The 16320-nt window shown below is 38.2% G+C and overlaps 1 protein-coding gene across 1 annotated transcript in view; it reads left to right on the top strand.

The window, feature by feature from the left end:
* TUBGCP6 (tubulin gamma complex associated protein 6) overlaps positions 1-16320 on the top strand; it is a 42435-nt gene that overhangs the window by 11645 nt on the left and 14470 nt on the right. Inside the window, 12 exon segments of the mRNA XM_050325013.1 lie at positions 1467-1552; positions 2530-2583; positions 3217-3301; positions 3722-3907; positions 5697-5860; positions 8404-9211; positions 10083-10246; positions 11621-11831; positions 12343-12516; positions 13620-13741; positions 14053-14128; positions 14623-14732. Of these exon segments, the coding sequence (XP_050180970.1) occupies positions 1467-1552; positions 2530-2583; positions 3217-3301; positions 3722-3907; positions 5697-5860; positions 8404-9211; positions 10083-10246; positions 11621-11831; positions 12343-12516; positions 13620-13741; positions 14053-14128; positions 14623-14732 (2240 nt within the window).

Genomic DNA, 16320 nt, shown 5'->3' with positions numbered 1-16320 from the left:
ATTGTTGTCCAGATTTTGGTTGCTGTGTACCTCACCAGTCCCCTAATCTCAGCTGGAATGTGCTTAGCTATGAGAGTGATCATGCAAGAAGAGAAAACAAGTGTTTAGGGAGGGTTGTTAACCACAATACATCTTTCTAATGATCTTTGGACAAGTCACTGTCCAGACTTTTTGTAGGTAGTCACAGCACGAGTGAGTTGCTAAGAACTTCTCATTGCTCTCAGACCTACAGGTCAGCCAGGCATTTACTCTTCCAGTTGAGGGGAGCAGAAGTTGGTGTATCAAGCAGCAGTACGCAGCAACAAGAAATCTGAGGAAATGTCAAAACTTTTCCTGTCTCAGCATGCAGAGTTTTGCCTTCTGTCTTTAGGAGAGAGTTTACTTTGGCATTATCTTTCCTTACAAGATGCCATGTATGTGCAACATTGCACAACAGTTTACACAGAGTAAATCTTAGCTTACACGTGTGCACATGCACACACAACATTTAGTGGTGTTTTCAACAGCTCTACTGTATGCTGGGATTCTGAACAGAGTAATTCCAGTTCAGCATTTTGATTCTTTCAAGGTCAGGAAAGAAGAGAAGGTAGGCTTAGAGGGTGCAAATTTGTATTCGTGTATAAAAACTCGGAGAAGAAAAAAACTGCAAACAAATTAAACATATTACGTCATAATAAAACACTCTCCCTTTGACTGAAAAGCTTTCTTTAAAGTACTAGGCCTGCAAGGAAGAGTAACTGCTAGAATGGCTTCTCTCTTCTAAGCTATCTTCTTGCTGTTGGAAGTCACATATGTAGATCTGTAATGTCAAATTTCTGACGTTACAGACTGCACATAGCTCCAGGAGAGCCTATAAATAGATTTTTGAAAATGGTAACTGGCAGAAAGAATAGAACTTTAATGAGTTGCAGCTGGAAGTTCAACTTTTCGTGCTGACAAAGAGGAAGAATGAGGAGGGGAAACATGTTTTTTTGCTTAGCTTTCATGTAGAGTTCAAAGCACTACACAACACAAATGAACACTGAAGGGTTGACTGAGTAATACTGCAATTATGTTTTCCAGAGAGGAATAGCTTGTTCAAGTTAAAGAAAGAGTCAGAGTTAGAATTCGGGGACAGCCTCCTTTTCATAGGGTGTATTTTTCCACTGCAGTTAGCCTACAGGCACACTGAGTGTATCCAATCTGCAGACTATCTAAAGAACCAGTAAAGATGGCCTTCCTCTGCAAAAGCTATTTTTACAGTTTCCTTTCAGCATAGCACCATACTTTTGAAGTAACAGTACAGCTTGTGTCAAATATGGCCTTTCTCTAGAAAATGAATTAATAACATTTTCTTAACCCTTCAATGATGTATCATTAACATCCCCTGATACATATAAACAAGTAAAAAAACAGTTGCTACACTTAAAAACTGACATGTTCTTGTGCAACACTAACTGCTTCTGAATGAAAAATGTGTTTTGGAGGTACGTAATGGAATTGCAGCGTCACCCACACCTGCTGTTTCTGCTGCTGTTGCACTAAGACATTCTGTTCGTTTTGGATTTCAAAGGTGAATTTGTATCTTTGTGTTTGCAGCTCTTTGACAAAATGTTAAAATATGATACTGAGTGTGTGAAATATGGCAAAACCTTGATTTAAAAACAAATAGCATGTCCATTTGCATTGTATTTTCAAGGTGTAGTCCAGATAATAGCATATATGCCAGCAAAAGCCTTTTGCCTCGCTCTCCTCCCCATCCCTCCTCCCTCTCACGCTCCCTTCCTCCTCTCTGCCCCCTCCTCCTTCTCCCCCTCAGTCCTTCCCTCCTTCTCCCCCTCAGTCCTTCCTCCTTCTCCTCAGTCCTTCCCTCCTTCTCCCCCTCAGTCCTTCCCTCCTTCTCCCCTCAATCCTTCCCTCCCTCCCCTCAGTCCTTCCCCTCCTCCTCCTCCTGATTCCCTCCTGCCCTCCCTGATTCCCTCCTGCCCTCCCATAATCCCCCTTCCCTCTCTCCCCATCCCTTAATCCCCCACCCTCCCTCACTAACCCCACCTTCCCTCCTCCTCCCTTAATCCTACCTTCCCTCCTTCTCTCTTCCCCCTTTCCTCCTCCTTCCTCCGTTAATCCCACCCTCCTTCCTCCCTCCCTCCCTCCTTTCCCCTCTGTCTCTCCCTCCTGCCTTTCCCCCTTTCCCTGTCCCCCCCTCTCTCTCTTTCCCTTAATCCCACCCTCCCTTCCTCCCTTCCCTGCCACCCTCCCTTCCTTCCTTCCTTAACCCTACCCCTCTTCCTCCCCCTTTCTCCCTCCCTCTCTCCTCCCTCCCCTTTGGCCTGAGGATGCTTTCTTGGTTGTGGTTTTCCAAGGGAGAAATGGAGTTCCCTTGAACTGTCCTAAATGTGTTTTCTTCATACTTTTAGTGGACCAAATTCAGAAACAATATACATTCTTTTTTGGGCATCAATCCGTACATGCAAACTCTTTATACAAATTGCATTAATGGAAAAAAATTACTTGTAGATGTAAACGTATGTTTATTTTCGTATTCTACAGAGTGCTTTGTATATTTGTTGGAGACATGCAGATCATACCGAACACAGAAGATGGGTGAGGTTGCTCTTAACTTCAGGCAGTCAGATCCCAAAGGCCTTATAAATGTTCAGAAGTGTCTGTCTGTGTGATGAATTCTGCACTAAGGAATCAGTCATGACTTGACATTCATTAAGTTTAGCTTGAGGCAAAATACAGAACTTCCCCAAATATGTCTCCAAAGACAAACTGCTATTTCTAAATGTCATATTATGTGTTTAGTGGTATGTTAAAATTATAATCCTATATTAATTGAAATTTAAATTGTTATTGAAAATAGGGTATTGCAGATACAAAGTAAAAAATAAGGCAATTATTAATTATATAGAGTGTATCTTCCCTATAACTGCAGGAGGCATATACTGCTGATGCAGAGTTCCTTGCTGAAAGTTATCTTTTCTTATATATAACTTTTTTCCCACTTCCCCTTTTTCTTAAAAGTGACTTGCCCATACTCTTTAATCCTCTTTTTAAAAATACCATAAAAAGGATTTCAGTTTTAATTGTTGCTTACATTTTGGCATGTTGTAATGAAAATAGTTGTTTCCTCCTGTGTTATGAATTAGTATTTAAAGAATGATGAAAGAAAATATATTTTTACCGCATTGGGAGATGTTGGTTAAATACTGAGGTGTGTTTTTTTATTTACAGAAAAGTGCTTATCATACATATCTGTGAGAAAGAACAGTCTGGAAAGACCAGTTCCAAACACTATATTTCTCTAAACTGGAAAGAGGTAAGATTCACTTTCTGGAAACAACATAGGAGAAAAGCTTTTTAAACAAATAATAGATTATATTTACAAATTCATAAAATGACACTGAGAATTACTCCAGTTTGGACTAAAAATGTTTCCTTTTCTTGCCCTTGCCAGGGTACTACTCCCTCACCAAGCTTTAGAGAACATTAGAATGCGTAGGTTTGAGGAAGCATTCTGTAGTTACTGCAGTTCAGGAAGGCAGAGTTACAGTGCGAAGACACTAAGGAAAAAATTATACTCTGCATGCTTGATACAAAAGCCACTGGAAAAAATAGATCAGAATCCTGTTTCCTAGGTCAATCAAAAGCTTTCTGAGATTCACCTTTTTGTTTTGTTTTATATTTGAGAATCTGAGACTTTACATTTGTGCTAAAGAGTTTCTTGTTGTTGTTCAAGGATGCTGAAGGAAATGACTTCTTTTCTGCTGTACTTGGATTCATTCTTCCTGTAGCATATAGTTATCAGCCAAACCTAACAGTAATAGCTGTTGGACCAAACAGGAACCTTGAAATAAGTGGGATTTCTCTGCTTTTTGCTTTACTACAAGGATTAGCTGAGTCTCGAATTTTTGCTGTGATCAAGGTAAGAAGTGGTGCTGAGCTGTGGTACTTCAAAGTGTCTGGCACAGAATTCAAATCCAGCAGCAGTATGCCTGGTATGAACAGTGTCAAGCTGCCCAGGAGAAAATACTGGCTGTGTCCATCTTTTCTCTGGCATCCCAGAGTTCAGCGTGCAAACTGCCCAAGTTTGTTTCTGTCTTGAGAGCAAAGCAAGACACGGATGCATACTGAGCTTTAGGCAGCCTGCATGATGGAGAGGCCGGGGCATGAATGCAAGCCTGTCTTGTCTGTAGACCATAGCTGTTCTGACAATTTGCCACAACTTCCATCCATCTGGGATTCACAGCTCAGAGTTGTCTCCTGAAAAGGCACTTACTGTCTGTTAAATCATCTGGCCTCTTTCCATCAAATATAATTGAAAGCAGCCCATTGTCCTGTTCTTCATGGACCGCTAAATTTCCTCTCCCCTATGCTGTATTTTGTCACAACAACAACTTCCAGTGTGCAGAAGATAAATCAGAATGGCACATATCCTTCAAGTGAACTTAATTGTCATAATATAGAATTGAGGGCCAGTCTACCCCAGCTTTGTTTCTGGTAGAGAACATGGAAAGAAAGTAAAGAACATATGGATCTTTCCCTAGTCTAGTTTTTTCAACATGCTACCCATTATGAGTATCTAAATGTAGGAAGTTGGAGGCTGTATCCAGACCAGTGATCAGTGCCAATGAGCATATCTTCCATGAATTTGTCTAATCTCTTAGAGAACTCAGTTTATATTCTCGGCCTCTCCAGCATCCTGTGTTTATGAGTAGCACTGTTTCTCTGTGTGATCTGTGAAACAGTAACTTTTGACTGCTTTTATGCCTTCTAGTTCTTCTTTAACGAGAAACAGTAAACAGTTATTCACATATGCTTATTCTGATCTGTTCCCCGGCAAGTATCCAATTAAAACCAGGCTATTAATTAAGCTGCCAGTTAAGTGGATTTTGACATAACATTTGAGAAAACTACAGAATAAATAATTTGTTTTAATTTACAATGCTGATACATAAATTATCTAAGCTAAAATAATTTGTATCTTGATAGGTATACATAAATAGTTACACATACATAATATTTACACATTACTAATTAGGAGTATGAAATGAGAGAACTATTGATATTCTGAAGTGTAAACTCAGACATTAAAAGGAAGTTAGGTATACATATTGAAAAAACAATCGTGACACTTTTATATTGTTATTCTGCAGGTAGCTCCATAACAGGATTATGTAATGTGTGGGGATTTTGTAATGCATATGTTTGGCTTTTTAGCATAATTGAAAAGATATTCTATCTCTTCAAAATAAAATAGGGTTACAGTCTTCCAAATATAGTCTTCATATGCTATCAACATTTCAAAATACAATTTCTGCAAGCACATGATATTGATTTAGAGTGTGAGAAGTACAAAAGAGTCACTTCTTGATGAAGCAAAATATATCACTTATTTTCCACTCATAGAAAATAAATGATTCATGAAGTAAATGGGCTCCATGCTCCCCTTCCCTCATAACATTTTCTGTCCCTAGCCCAGCATTATTTCTTTTCAATCATAAAGGGAAAACTGCAATTCTTTCTCTATTTGAAAGAAACTTTAACTTTTTCAGAAAAAACTCTATTTTGACACACTTTTATTTGAAAATGGAAAGTTGCTCATTCTTGCTACTAGCACTATAATTATAAAAGTTTGTTTTAAAATATTTCATGTATCACTGAAACAAAGAGAGGTTGGTTCACAGGGGAATTTTATTTTTCTTCCTAAGTAGGACACAGAGATAAAATTATTGCAGAGTGTAGCCAAAGCATTAGTGGGTGCTTCTCCACCTCACTTTGGAGTTTATGTACCTCCTACCCAAGAAAAAGTAAATAAAATCAAAACATTAAGAGACCAGTTTCAGCAGGAATGGAAAATGCTTCAGTGTTCAGGTAAGTTGTCTGGTTTTATCTTTAATTCTTAATAATATATGCAAGTTTCTGAAAATTTTATAAAATACAGCTGGGTCCTGTAAGTCAGTGGGATATTAAAGTCAGTGGGACCAGGCTGATCTAATGTGAAAATGTTGAAACTCTGAATGCTTCTAATTCTGCCACTTGAGCCAGAAAGCACCGAATTTCATAGCATAACAGTACCATTCAGACTTTGAATACTGTTCCTCCAGAATTCTCGAATGAAAGTACCAAAATATTGTGTACTTAAAGAATGGATAACTGACTGTGCACTGGCTCTGATTGCTAATGTGTTCTCTGAATATACTGCCAAACCAGGTGATATTTTTATACATTTAACTTGTCCACAAATAACTTCATGTAACTCAGTAGAGATGAGTCATGCTGCAAGTGCAGTCACAAAGAGCTGAGGATCAGGCACTGCATTTGTATAGGAATCAGGCTAAGCAGGGATATGTGTTTTCAAGCATACTTGTCTAGTAATGTTTCTCTGCTGAATGACTTGTATTTTTCAGCAGGAAAAGCAATTATAAAGATGGTCATATCTCTCTAAAAGAAAATGGCCTTCTGTCTTTCAGAAATGGCCAAGACCAGGGGTCTGGTTCCAATAAAAATGTTCTTATGGGGTCAGGAATTGCGGTATGAGCTTGATTAATAACTGGCTTTATTAACTGCTGTTCTTTTCAGTGAAGGATGGGATTTCAAGAAATTGACTTCAGAATCATTTTACAAAGCAGAAGAAAAGGAGAATATGAGGACTTCACTCTGCCTTCCTTTCAAAAGTAAATTGTCTACATAACAAATAAAAAGCTCAAGCCCCCAGAGATTTGGTAGCGGCCTAAGGCTACATCATGTAAATTCTCAAAATTAAACAAACATCCCAAGGCAATAACCATAGTATGTCTTGTTTTGCAGCATTCCAGATATGATTTAGGGATCATTTCCAAGAGCACTTTTCTGTGATCATGACTTCAATAATGTGACCTTTTGATTTCAAACACTTCAAATTATGTTTATACTAGTATTGCTACTGGGATCAATTTTATATAATTCAAATAACTAAATTTGGTTTTGCAGTTCTCTTTTTTTAGTTGTTCCTAGTGCTTCCCTTCTCATTTCTTCCGGTTTTCAGATATCGCAGGATGGGAAATGACTTCTTGAACATTTTGAAATTAAAATCTTTTTCAAAAGAAAAGTCATGTGAAACATTTTCACAAATGAGAGATGAAATGGACATGAAATGGTCTGTTTCAGTTCAGAATTTCTTTAAACTTAACTTTGAACTCTAAAAAAAGTATTTACTTTTAAGCTGGAAATTGGGCAAAGGCCAAACTTCAGCTTCAAAACTTTTCCTTAAAGGAGATTTGTTGGTTCATTCTTCTCTCTTCCTCTCTCTCCCCTGAATGCCTGCCTTTTTTTTCCCAAGGAAAACGCATTTTCTGAGAAGTTTCTGCAAAATCCCCTTTCCCTGACTTTGTTCAACTGAATTTCTAGTGTTTGAATGGTATGTTGTATTTTGATATGTATTTTTATAAGACCTTTAATAAATATGAATTAAGGAGGAAAAAAAGTGTACTGGTGGTAGAGTTTGTTGGCAAATGCTCCAGAAGGATGCAGCTGCCTTCTGGCGCTCGGGACAGGGGCTGTTCGTTGCTTTGTGGCCACCAGTGTGTTGATTTTTTTTTTTTTTTTCGGTCAGCTGACAACGTTAAACGTGAGTATCGCAGGAATGGCTTACAAATCGCGAACTGTTCGAATGGGCGGTTTGTGTTTCGGCGGTGCCGGGGCCGGATGGCGGCGCCGGCCCTGCCCGGGCCCGGGGCGCTCCCGCCGAGCCGCGGCCCTTCCCGGCGGGCGCGGGGCGGTCCCGTCGCGCTCGGGTGACGTGGCGGCGCTGGCAAGGAGGCGGTGTCACCATCCCGCTCCCGCCGCTGGCCCGGGAGCGCCGCAGGTACGGCCCGGGCGGGGAGCGCCGGGGCGGGAAGGGCTGGGCTGGGCATGGGGGACAGCCCCGCGGGCGGTGCTGATGGCGGGCAGCGAGGAGGGCCTAGCGCGCCGTGCTCGGGCCCAGCGGGATGCTCAGGGTGAGCCCCCCGGCAGCTCCTCCGGGGCACCCCCGCATCTCCTCGGTGGGTGCTTCGGATGCGCCAGGGATGGCGGGTGCCCTCCGGCCGGCCCCGCACCGCCAGCACCGCCCTGCGCGGCCCCGCAGCTGCTGCCGAGGGCGCTGCCGGGGGCATCTCTCCTGGGAAAAGGGAGAGGTGTTCCCACAGGAATCCTGTATTAGATCAGAGTAACCTTCTCTCTTCTGTATCAGTCTGCCGACCAAAATCAGGCGTTTGGAATTAAGCTTCCTCCACCATCACTTCACTTGTGATCAGAGTTACGGTGTGGTTTTTATAGCTCGTGTCCTAAATATCTGCTGGGTCAGTTTGCTCGATTTGGGCTGTCTCAGTTTAAGTTAAAGCGTACTCATCAATTTCTTATACATGTTATGAGTTTCTTCCTTTTCCTGATATTTTTCAGGTCTTCACATGAAATCAGAGACCCTGACAGTAACTGCTGAAACCCGACAATTTGATTTGAAATGGAGAGCATCACACAGTTGTTCAATGATTTGTGTGAAGCACACTTGACAGGTTTGCCATGGAAAGTTCACTTGGGCAGGCAGAAGATCAGCAAGAGAAGGGCTAAGCAAAATCTGAAAAGGGTTGCTTATAATGCCCTGTTCATAAACCTTTTTCAAGATGAGGCTCGTAAACTGCAATCAAACATTTCCAGACTTCCAGTGAAAAACAAAATTTTGATGCTGTCTTTCAACTTGAGAGTTGGTGGCCTGGGTGCTCAAGCAGACAGACTGGAGAATCTTGTAGAGGAACTTGAAACAGCTGAATGCTTACCATTTACTGAAGTGAATTCTGTCTTGGATCTCTTAGTACAACTTGCTGGAACAGGCCCTCCCCAGCTTGTACCACAAAAAAAGGACTATTTTATGAACAACAAATATGTTGGGAGAAATGTCAAATACCAGGGTTATGACTATTATGATGTGAGTGTGTTTGAAGCTGACATACAGTCTCTGATAACAAATGAAGAATGTCAGTTCAACGACACAATTCAAAAGACGCTTCAGATAATGGAGGCGGCCCCTGGCACTGGACTCCCTGCCATAGGGCTGTTCTCACAGAGCTGCCCTGCTGGGGACAAGTTTGAGAAAGAGACACGGGTCTCCCTCTTCGGTGCCCTTGTCCACAGCCGTACATATGATATGGACATCAAATTGGATTTGCCACCAGTGCCTGACAATGCAGATTTGTCTGGACTTGCAATTAAAGTACAGTATCATTTGTTTTGGACTTATGAGTGTATGCATGCTTTCATTGTGCCACTTTGAAACTATGTGTTAAAATGTAGGTAGTGGTTTAATTTGTGATAGAGTCATAGAGCACTGGAATTTTAGATGGAGCAGGGATTCTTTCCTCTGCAGAGAAGCAGATAAGCTTTTTGGATACAGTGATGTGTGATTACAAAAGCAGTAGTCTTGTCCTATAGCTGAGTCAAAACCCACCATGTGGCCACAGGCTTTACTAATTTAAGCCATCAGCTGTATCTGTGCCTTCCCCACCCTAGCAATCTTTTGCTTCCATTTTTACCTGCTGTGTCTGTTGAATTCCTCTGCATTGTTGCTTACTTATTAGTGCTCAGACTGATTGCATCAGCATTCCTGCCTGAATGTAGGTGCTTTGCTGTTCAGCTTACAGTACCTAACTTGCTGTATTTTTGTCTTGGCTTGTTTTATCTTAAATGATTTTTTTTCTGTTTTTTTTCATTGAGTGTCCTAGTTCCTATTGTCCTTTTACCTTTTCAGTGTGTACAGTTTCTGCTGTATCTTTTTTTCCCCCTTTGCTGTCCATTCTAAATATTTTTGCTGTTTTATTCTCATAGAAGTGCTAGATAAACTTTCAGGTTTTTCTTTCTTTCCATTTTTACTGTGATTGCCATTTTATGTATAGGCATTAATACTTGGAGAGACTCATCAAATGAAAAGAGTGCTTACAGTGAACACTTAAAATTGATATAAAGGGAGGGTAGGTAAGACAGGTTGGGTCACACAGAGTCACTCAGTCATGAATGATAACAGAACATCTTTTTTATTAGCTTCAGTAAAGTATTTTCATGTCTAACATTTGAACTCTCTCTGACAGGTTCCCCAAAGTATAGATCAGTCAGAAGATGAGGGATTCCAGTCAGCATCCAATCTGACTCCTGATTCTCAGTCAGAGCCGAGCATGACTCCAGACATAGACTTGTGGGATGCAGTGCTTACATATGGACCCAGCAAACGAAGATGTTGGGAAAGAATTGGATAGTATGTGTTTGATCTGACTGGCAAACTTACTATGCATTGTATGCAAATGTGTGAAGGTGTATGGCATCTTAGTTCCAAATTACCTCAGTATAAATAGAGAAATGTGTATTTAATTTGCAGAATTCAATATACTGCATTAATAGGGATAAAGGAATAAAGGTGGTGCAGTGTCAACAAACTAGTTCTTTGAGTACAGCGATTTTATAGGAAGAGATAAAATCAACTTTGTCAAAAATTGAAGGGATTATGAAAACACTTGCTGTTTATGTGAAATGCAACATTTTTCTAACTATTCTGAGTTCTTATGTGCTATGCAATTTGTCTCAGTCTAAAATGATTCCACATTTTCAGTTTAAAAAGAGAAAGTGGTAATTGTAGAGCAGCAGAAAAATTAAACCCATATCTCCCAGTCTTGTAGAGTATTGTATTCCTTTTCCCTGCCTGTAACCAAAACAAATTATTAAAACAGATTTCTTCATGGTCTAGTTAGACTTGTAGTTCTTTTGGCTGTTGAGTAGAAAATGCATCTCTTGAGAGAAGGGTCTATCCAGTCCTGTTAAGTCTTCCTGGCTTCCCTAAAATGGAAGGGAAAAAAAAAGACAGGTATGGCAGGTATCTTCCTTACATTCCTGATGGGCAGTGGTGTGCCTGATTCTTGGAGAAACTTTGCTCTCTCTGTTTTCTGTAATTTTAAGTTATTTAAGTAGTTATCCAGTGATGTGCAGTTGCAATGTTATACAGTATGAGCCTGAGAAGCTCAGAAACTCAGAAGTGCCCTAATCTGATTTTTCAAAGCCCACTTGAGCTTTGTTTCTAATACAAGACAGTTTTTCTTGCTACCATTTAGACTGTAAGGGTCTTAGGTATAGTCCGTATACCTGACAGCTTTTGTGTGATACCTGCTACCAGAATTCAGAATTTTTGGAAGAATTTGAAGGAGAAATTGTTTTGGAGGGGAGAGTAATCTTTGCTGGGAAGAGCTAAAATGTTTTCATAAAAGTTCATTCTAGTATTTTGAGCATATTTCTCTTTAATTTATTTGAATATTACTAATAAATGAACCATGGAAATCTGGTATATATTGACCTCATTTTCCTAATGTGAAACCTGCATCAGGGAAGGCCACAAAAGCAGCTGGTAGTTCTCTGTCAAGGATTCTGTCACTGAACTGATGTTCAAATTACCTACCTATTTCTTCACTCTCCTGAGTTTGAGCTACAGTTTCACTGTATATTCCCTTAAAAATGTACTATATTACAAGTAACTTTTCTATAAGGAATTCTGTGTAAAATTCTGAAATGCTTTTTTTTCTGTATGAGAGATATTTCTTTCTTTTCACATGATCAACTTGTAATGTTGTTTACTCTGACACAGCCCACCAGGTAAAAAAGAGGAACCATATCTTACTGAAGCAGGGAGAGAAGCTTTTGACAAATTTTACAAACTTCGAGAAGGGGAATTACAACTGTTCAGTAATACTGTACTTCAGCTCCCTCAGCTTGTGCTGATGAAAGAACCCGAACTGGTTAAGGATGTCTTGAATGTCCTCATTGGTGTGGTATCCACTACATTTTCACTCAATCAGGTATGGATGATTTTTAGCTGTGCTTCTTAGTCAAATCTTTTTTTTTTTCTTCATAGAGGTTTCCTCTTCTATGCATTTACTTCTGTTGAGATCTTGCAGTTGTGGAGAGTGTTAAAAAGTTGAGTATTGCCTAATGGCGATAAAGCAGTATTTATATATTGCAGTAATTATGTTATTGCAGTAGGCCAAGAGTATTTGTAGTCCTGTAAATGAAAATAGGTTTATGAATACTTGAAAATAGGTGTGTAAATAGTTTTGTAAATTGGATTTTCTTTAAGGAATTAGATAATGAGTCTTATTCTGTATACTTGATGATACCAGTCATACTCCTGAAATTTTGCTACAATTTAATGTTAATCTCACTGTCCTAGCTATATAGTCTCAGTCACCACATTATCTAAACTGAAAATTTGTCTGCTGTTATTTTTGTGTGTAATTGTTTGCTATTTTAAGTCCGAATACAGCTATGAAATACTTCAATCTGCCTTTTTTTCTCACTGTTTTCTTTTAGACTGCTCAGACATTTGTGATAAAGGAGGGGGTATATGTATCTGGAACTTCACCAGAGACAATGCACAACCTGCTGGCAGAAGTTGCAGAGTATGGAACCTATTACACACGACTGAGTCGTTTTTCTCTTCAGCCAGTTTTGGATTCTTCGTACAGCAAAGGACTTGTGTTTCAGGTAAAACAATTGCATTAAATTCTCTAGATTTAATGGGCCAATTATCTTAGGTGTAGAAGGTAACTTCTAATTAAAAGGTAAATTAGAATTTTGTGTAAAGCTGGAATTTCTGCATTCGCAAAATTATAGTATATTAAGTATAATAAGCTTAAGTATATAACTGTAGTATTTTAAGTATAATACTCCTTCCCAGGTTGGTAGTGAACAGTGCCACTATGTTTAAATCACAAGTCTCTGTGCTTAGGGCTTGCTTGCACTGAAATATGCAGTATAATGTTTTACCTGAAGCATGATTTGTTTAGTCATGTTGTTGTGTTGTGGACTAAAGGAATATAATTTTTAGATGTTTTAAAGACATTACATATTTCTACAGTAAGATATATAAAATTAAAATACAAGAAGTTTCTTAATAGTATGTGTGTGTATATATCTAAAAAATGTTTGTTTTTTTAAATGAAAAGCTGAAGTATAGAAATATGGTATTTAATAGCTTTAATTACTTTTTCTTTGTTCAAAATTAAGTGCAGATTTTCCCTGTCAGTCCTCTGTATATTATGCTGAGCTGTACATACTCCATGTAATATCAGGTTATTTAATCTCCTTCTAGTGCATAGAATTAAGTTAAGATTAGTTATGATTTTTTTTTTATTGTGAATATTTGATTTACAGAAATGTTATTCAATTTCTGTTAAGAAAGTCTCCTTAGAAAAAGTTCTAGGTGAGTTTTTTCCAGTATCCAATTCAGGCATAAAAGTAAGGAAACAAGTTTACCTAGGTTTGTGTTCCAGAGAACAAGGAACTCTTCAAAGGGCAATTCAAAGAAGCTGAACCAGGATGCTTTATTATACTGTGTGTGGGTACAGGTTTTGTGCACTGGACGTGTAAAGAGTATAGAGGGGTCATCTGGCTAATTGGAATGTCTGAAGTTGCATGGACCCTCACTTTCCCCTTACTTTGGTGTACAAGTCTCTCTTACTGAGAGACACAGACTGCCATTATTTAAGTAAAAGGTTTGTTTTGATGCTGGTGCAATTGATGTGAGACATTGATAAACCATTAACAACTTTCACAGGAAGACTTTAAATATTTTCTGTTGATACTAGGCATTCACAAGTGGGCTGAGAAAGTATCTTCAATATTACCGAGCCTGTGTTTTGTCAACACCTCCTACTTTAAGTCTTCTAACAATCAGCTTTCTCTTCAGAAAATTAGGTCGTCAGTTGAGGTAAGAGAATGATATTAAATGTTTAAGCTTTTTGTAGCAGAAAAAATGCAGTCTATTCATATACACTCTAAGAGAACATAGTAAATGGGCATTCTTATTTAGTCTATCAGTATTTTTCCTCTATTTTTTTAAGTCTAGAAGATTCTAAGGGAAATATGTAAGGTCTTTATATTCAGTTTCTTTATTATCCCATTTATCATTCAGCAGATACAATATGGTTGTGTGATATTCCATTTCAGCAAAGTTCATCGTTGTGATCTCAAGAAACTTCTGGTTGAAATTTTTATGTATGTTTTAATCCTGTTTTTTAGGTATTTAGCTGAACTTTGTGGCATAGGAACAACCACACTGGGGATCAGTGGTGGAGCTGGTGCTTCATTTCCTACGGTGATTTTTAGTTTGATGTTTTTATGTTTGGTTTGTGTTACAGTGTTAATGTTCTTCAAAGTTATATTGGATGAAATGTAACTTGGTTACATTTCAGAGAGCCTTGGTCTCTCTGCTAGCAAAGTTATGACCTTGGATTTCAATTAAAATACTGTTATCTTTCTTCAGGTACTTAAAAATTTGGAATTTTGTCCTGTGTTTTCAATTCCTAAAGTAAACACAAGGGCCCAAAATAAGCCTTAGAGCATTTTGTTTCATTCTAGTCACATGAATCCAACTCTAAACATACTTGTTTCTCTTTAGTGACCATAAAGTGAGCTTGAGGTAACTCGCTCAGGTATAGTGATCTTAATTGCAGATAAATAGAGAAAGTGAGATGAACCCTGGCTTCTGTGTCTAGTGGACCATGTAAAGCCAAGTCTTTACGAACCTTTTGTTATTAAAGTTGTGGTGCAGTTTGCTGCCTAACGTTAGGCTGTTTTTCAATTTTTTAGGGTGTTAAATTGCTTTCATATCTGTACAAGGAGGCTCTGAACAACTGTAGCAATGAACATTATCCAGTTCTGCTGTCTCTGTTGAAGACGAGCTGTGAACCATACACAAGGTATGTCCGTACTGTTCTCTGCATAATTTGAGTTTAGGAGTTACAAATTGGTAATCTTGTGAACAACTGCCCATTTAACAATGACTTTTAAAATTTAGAAAAAAAGTGTCTCTATCTGCAATATATATTAAAATTAATTAATCTTGCTGAATCCTTCTTTCCTTTTTTTTTTCAGCTCAGTAACAATATAAGGGTTGTATGTGTGACTAGATTAGTAAATAAATACATGTAAATAAGACTTCTTTCTTGTTGCTGGTCCTGGAAATTCATACTGGAATGTAAGACTCAGATAACCTTTTTTTTTCCCCTCATACCTGTAGTAAAATCCTGAAAATGGCAACTGACAAGTTTCTCTTCTTGTTGCACAAACTGGGAAAATTCATGCTTATTTCCACTGTCTTTTTGTTTTGGGCTTGTTAGTAAGCAAAAATGAATAAAATATCTGTTGTAACCAGATGATAATAGGAGGTAGAGTTCCTTGGATTGCAACAGTTTTGTTAAGCAGTGCATATCAATTTACTAGTTTATAGACTTCTGAAGAGATGCTTTTTTTTTAATAGCTGTTTACAGGAAATACAGCTGTAGTCCATCATCAGTTTACAATGTTACTTAATAGATGTAATGATACTTAGAAAGAGAATAGAGTCTGTCAAAATGCTCTAAATTTAGGACTCCTCTCATGGCCACCCTTCTTGTGTTTCCTTCCTTCTACATAAAATGATCTTCAGAGAAATTTAATTTCAGATTTACCAGAAGACTCCCTGAAATATCTTCACAGCTTCTGCCCTATTTATAGAAGGAAGTCACATTTCTGAAATACCAATGGCAGGATTTCATGGCATCACAAAGAATCTAAAACAATTTGAAAGTGTGCTTACTAGTATGTGATACTTACTGCATTCATTCCTAAATTTGTGCAGATATGTATTAAAGCATCAATCATATGATCAAGGCTGCCATGGAAGGAGGACTCCATTATCTGCAGAGAGTGTTATCCCATTCATTTGTTAACCTGAAAGAAATTAAATAATAGAAGTTGTTGCTCAAATAAATCATAGAAACATCAGATTTAATACTTCAGAAGTTCATAACTTTTTACTTACAACCTGTAAAAACAAACAGTGGTTGTGGTGTTAAATGCTTTCTCTTTGTTACACTCAATGTCTAGAAGCAGTGTTAGTAAGAAAAAAAATATTATCTTCAAGGAGCTCTGAGCCTTTTTATCTATAGCTTCAGATTGGAGTGGAAAAAAAATGTATTTTTATTTCTTCAAAACTTTGGTTTCACACATAGAAAATATGAGAAAGCATGAATAAATATTCCAAAATAGGAGTTTTCATTATTCAGTATATATTAAAAATGCCTCTATGTCCACAGAAAAAGTGGACATCTTGGTGTTGCATCTTTGTTTTATATCCTTTTAGTTTTTCCATGCAGAAATTACCTCTCTTTAAAACAAATCCTTTCTGCTTATCTCTCTCTGTGCTCTTGATGTGCTGCAAAGATTTCTATACATTTTTTATGTGTGCTTAGTAAATTGATACAGAGAAATTAAAAGATTGTTTTAATTAAGGCACTGTTCTTTCAC

The sequence above is a fragment of the Myiozetetes cayanensis genome, unplaced genomic scaffold (assembly GCF_022539395.1).
Source record: "Myiozetetes cayanensis isolate MyiCay16 unplaced genomic scaffold, myiCay2020 scf3, whole genome shotgun sequence".
In the NCBI taxonomy this organism is placed as follows: Eukaryota; Metazoa; Chordata; class Aves; order Passeriformes; family Tyrannidae; genus Myiozetetes; species Myiozetetes cayanensis.
This window is presented reverse-complemented; position numbering and strand designations above follow the sequence as displayed.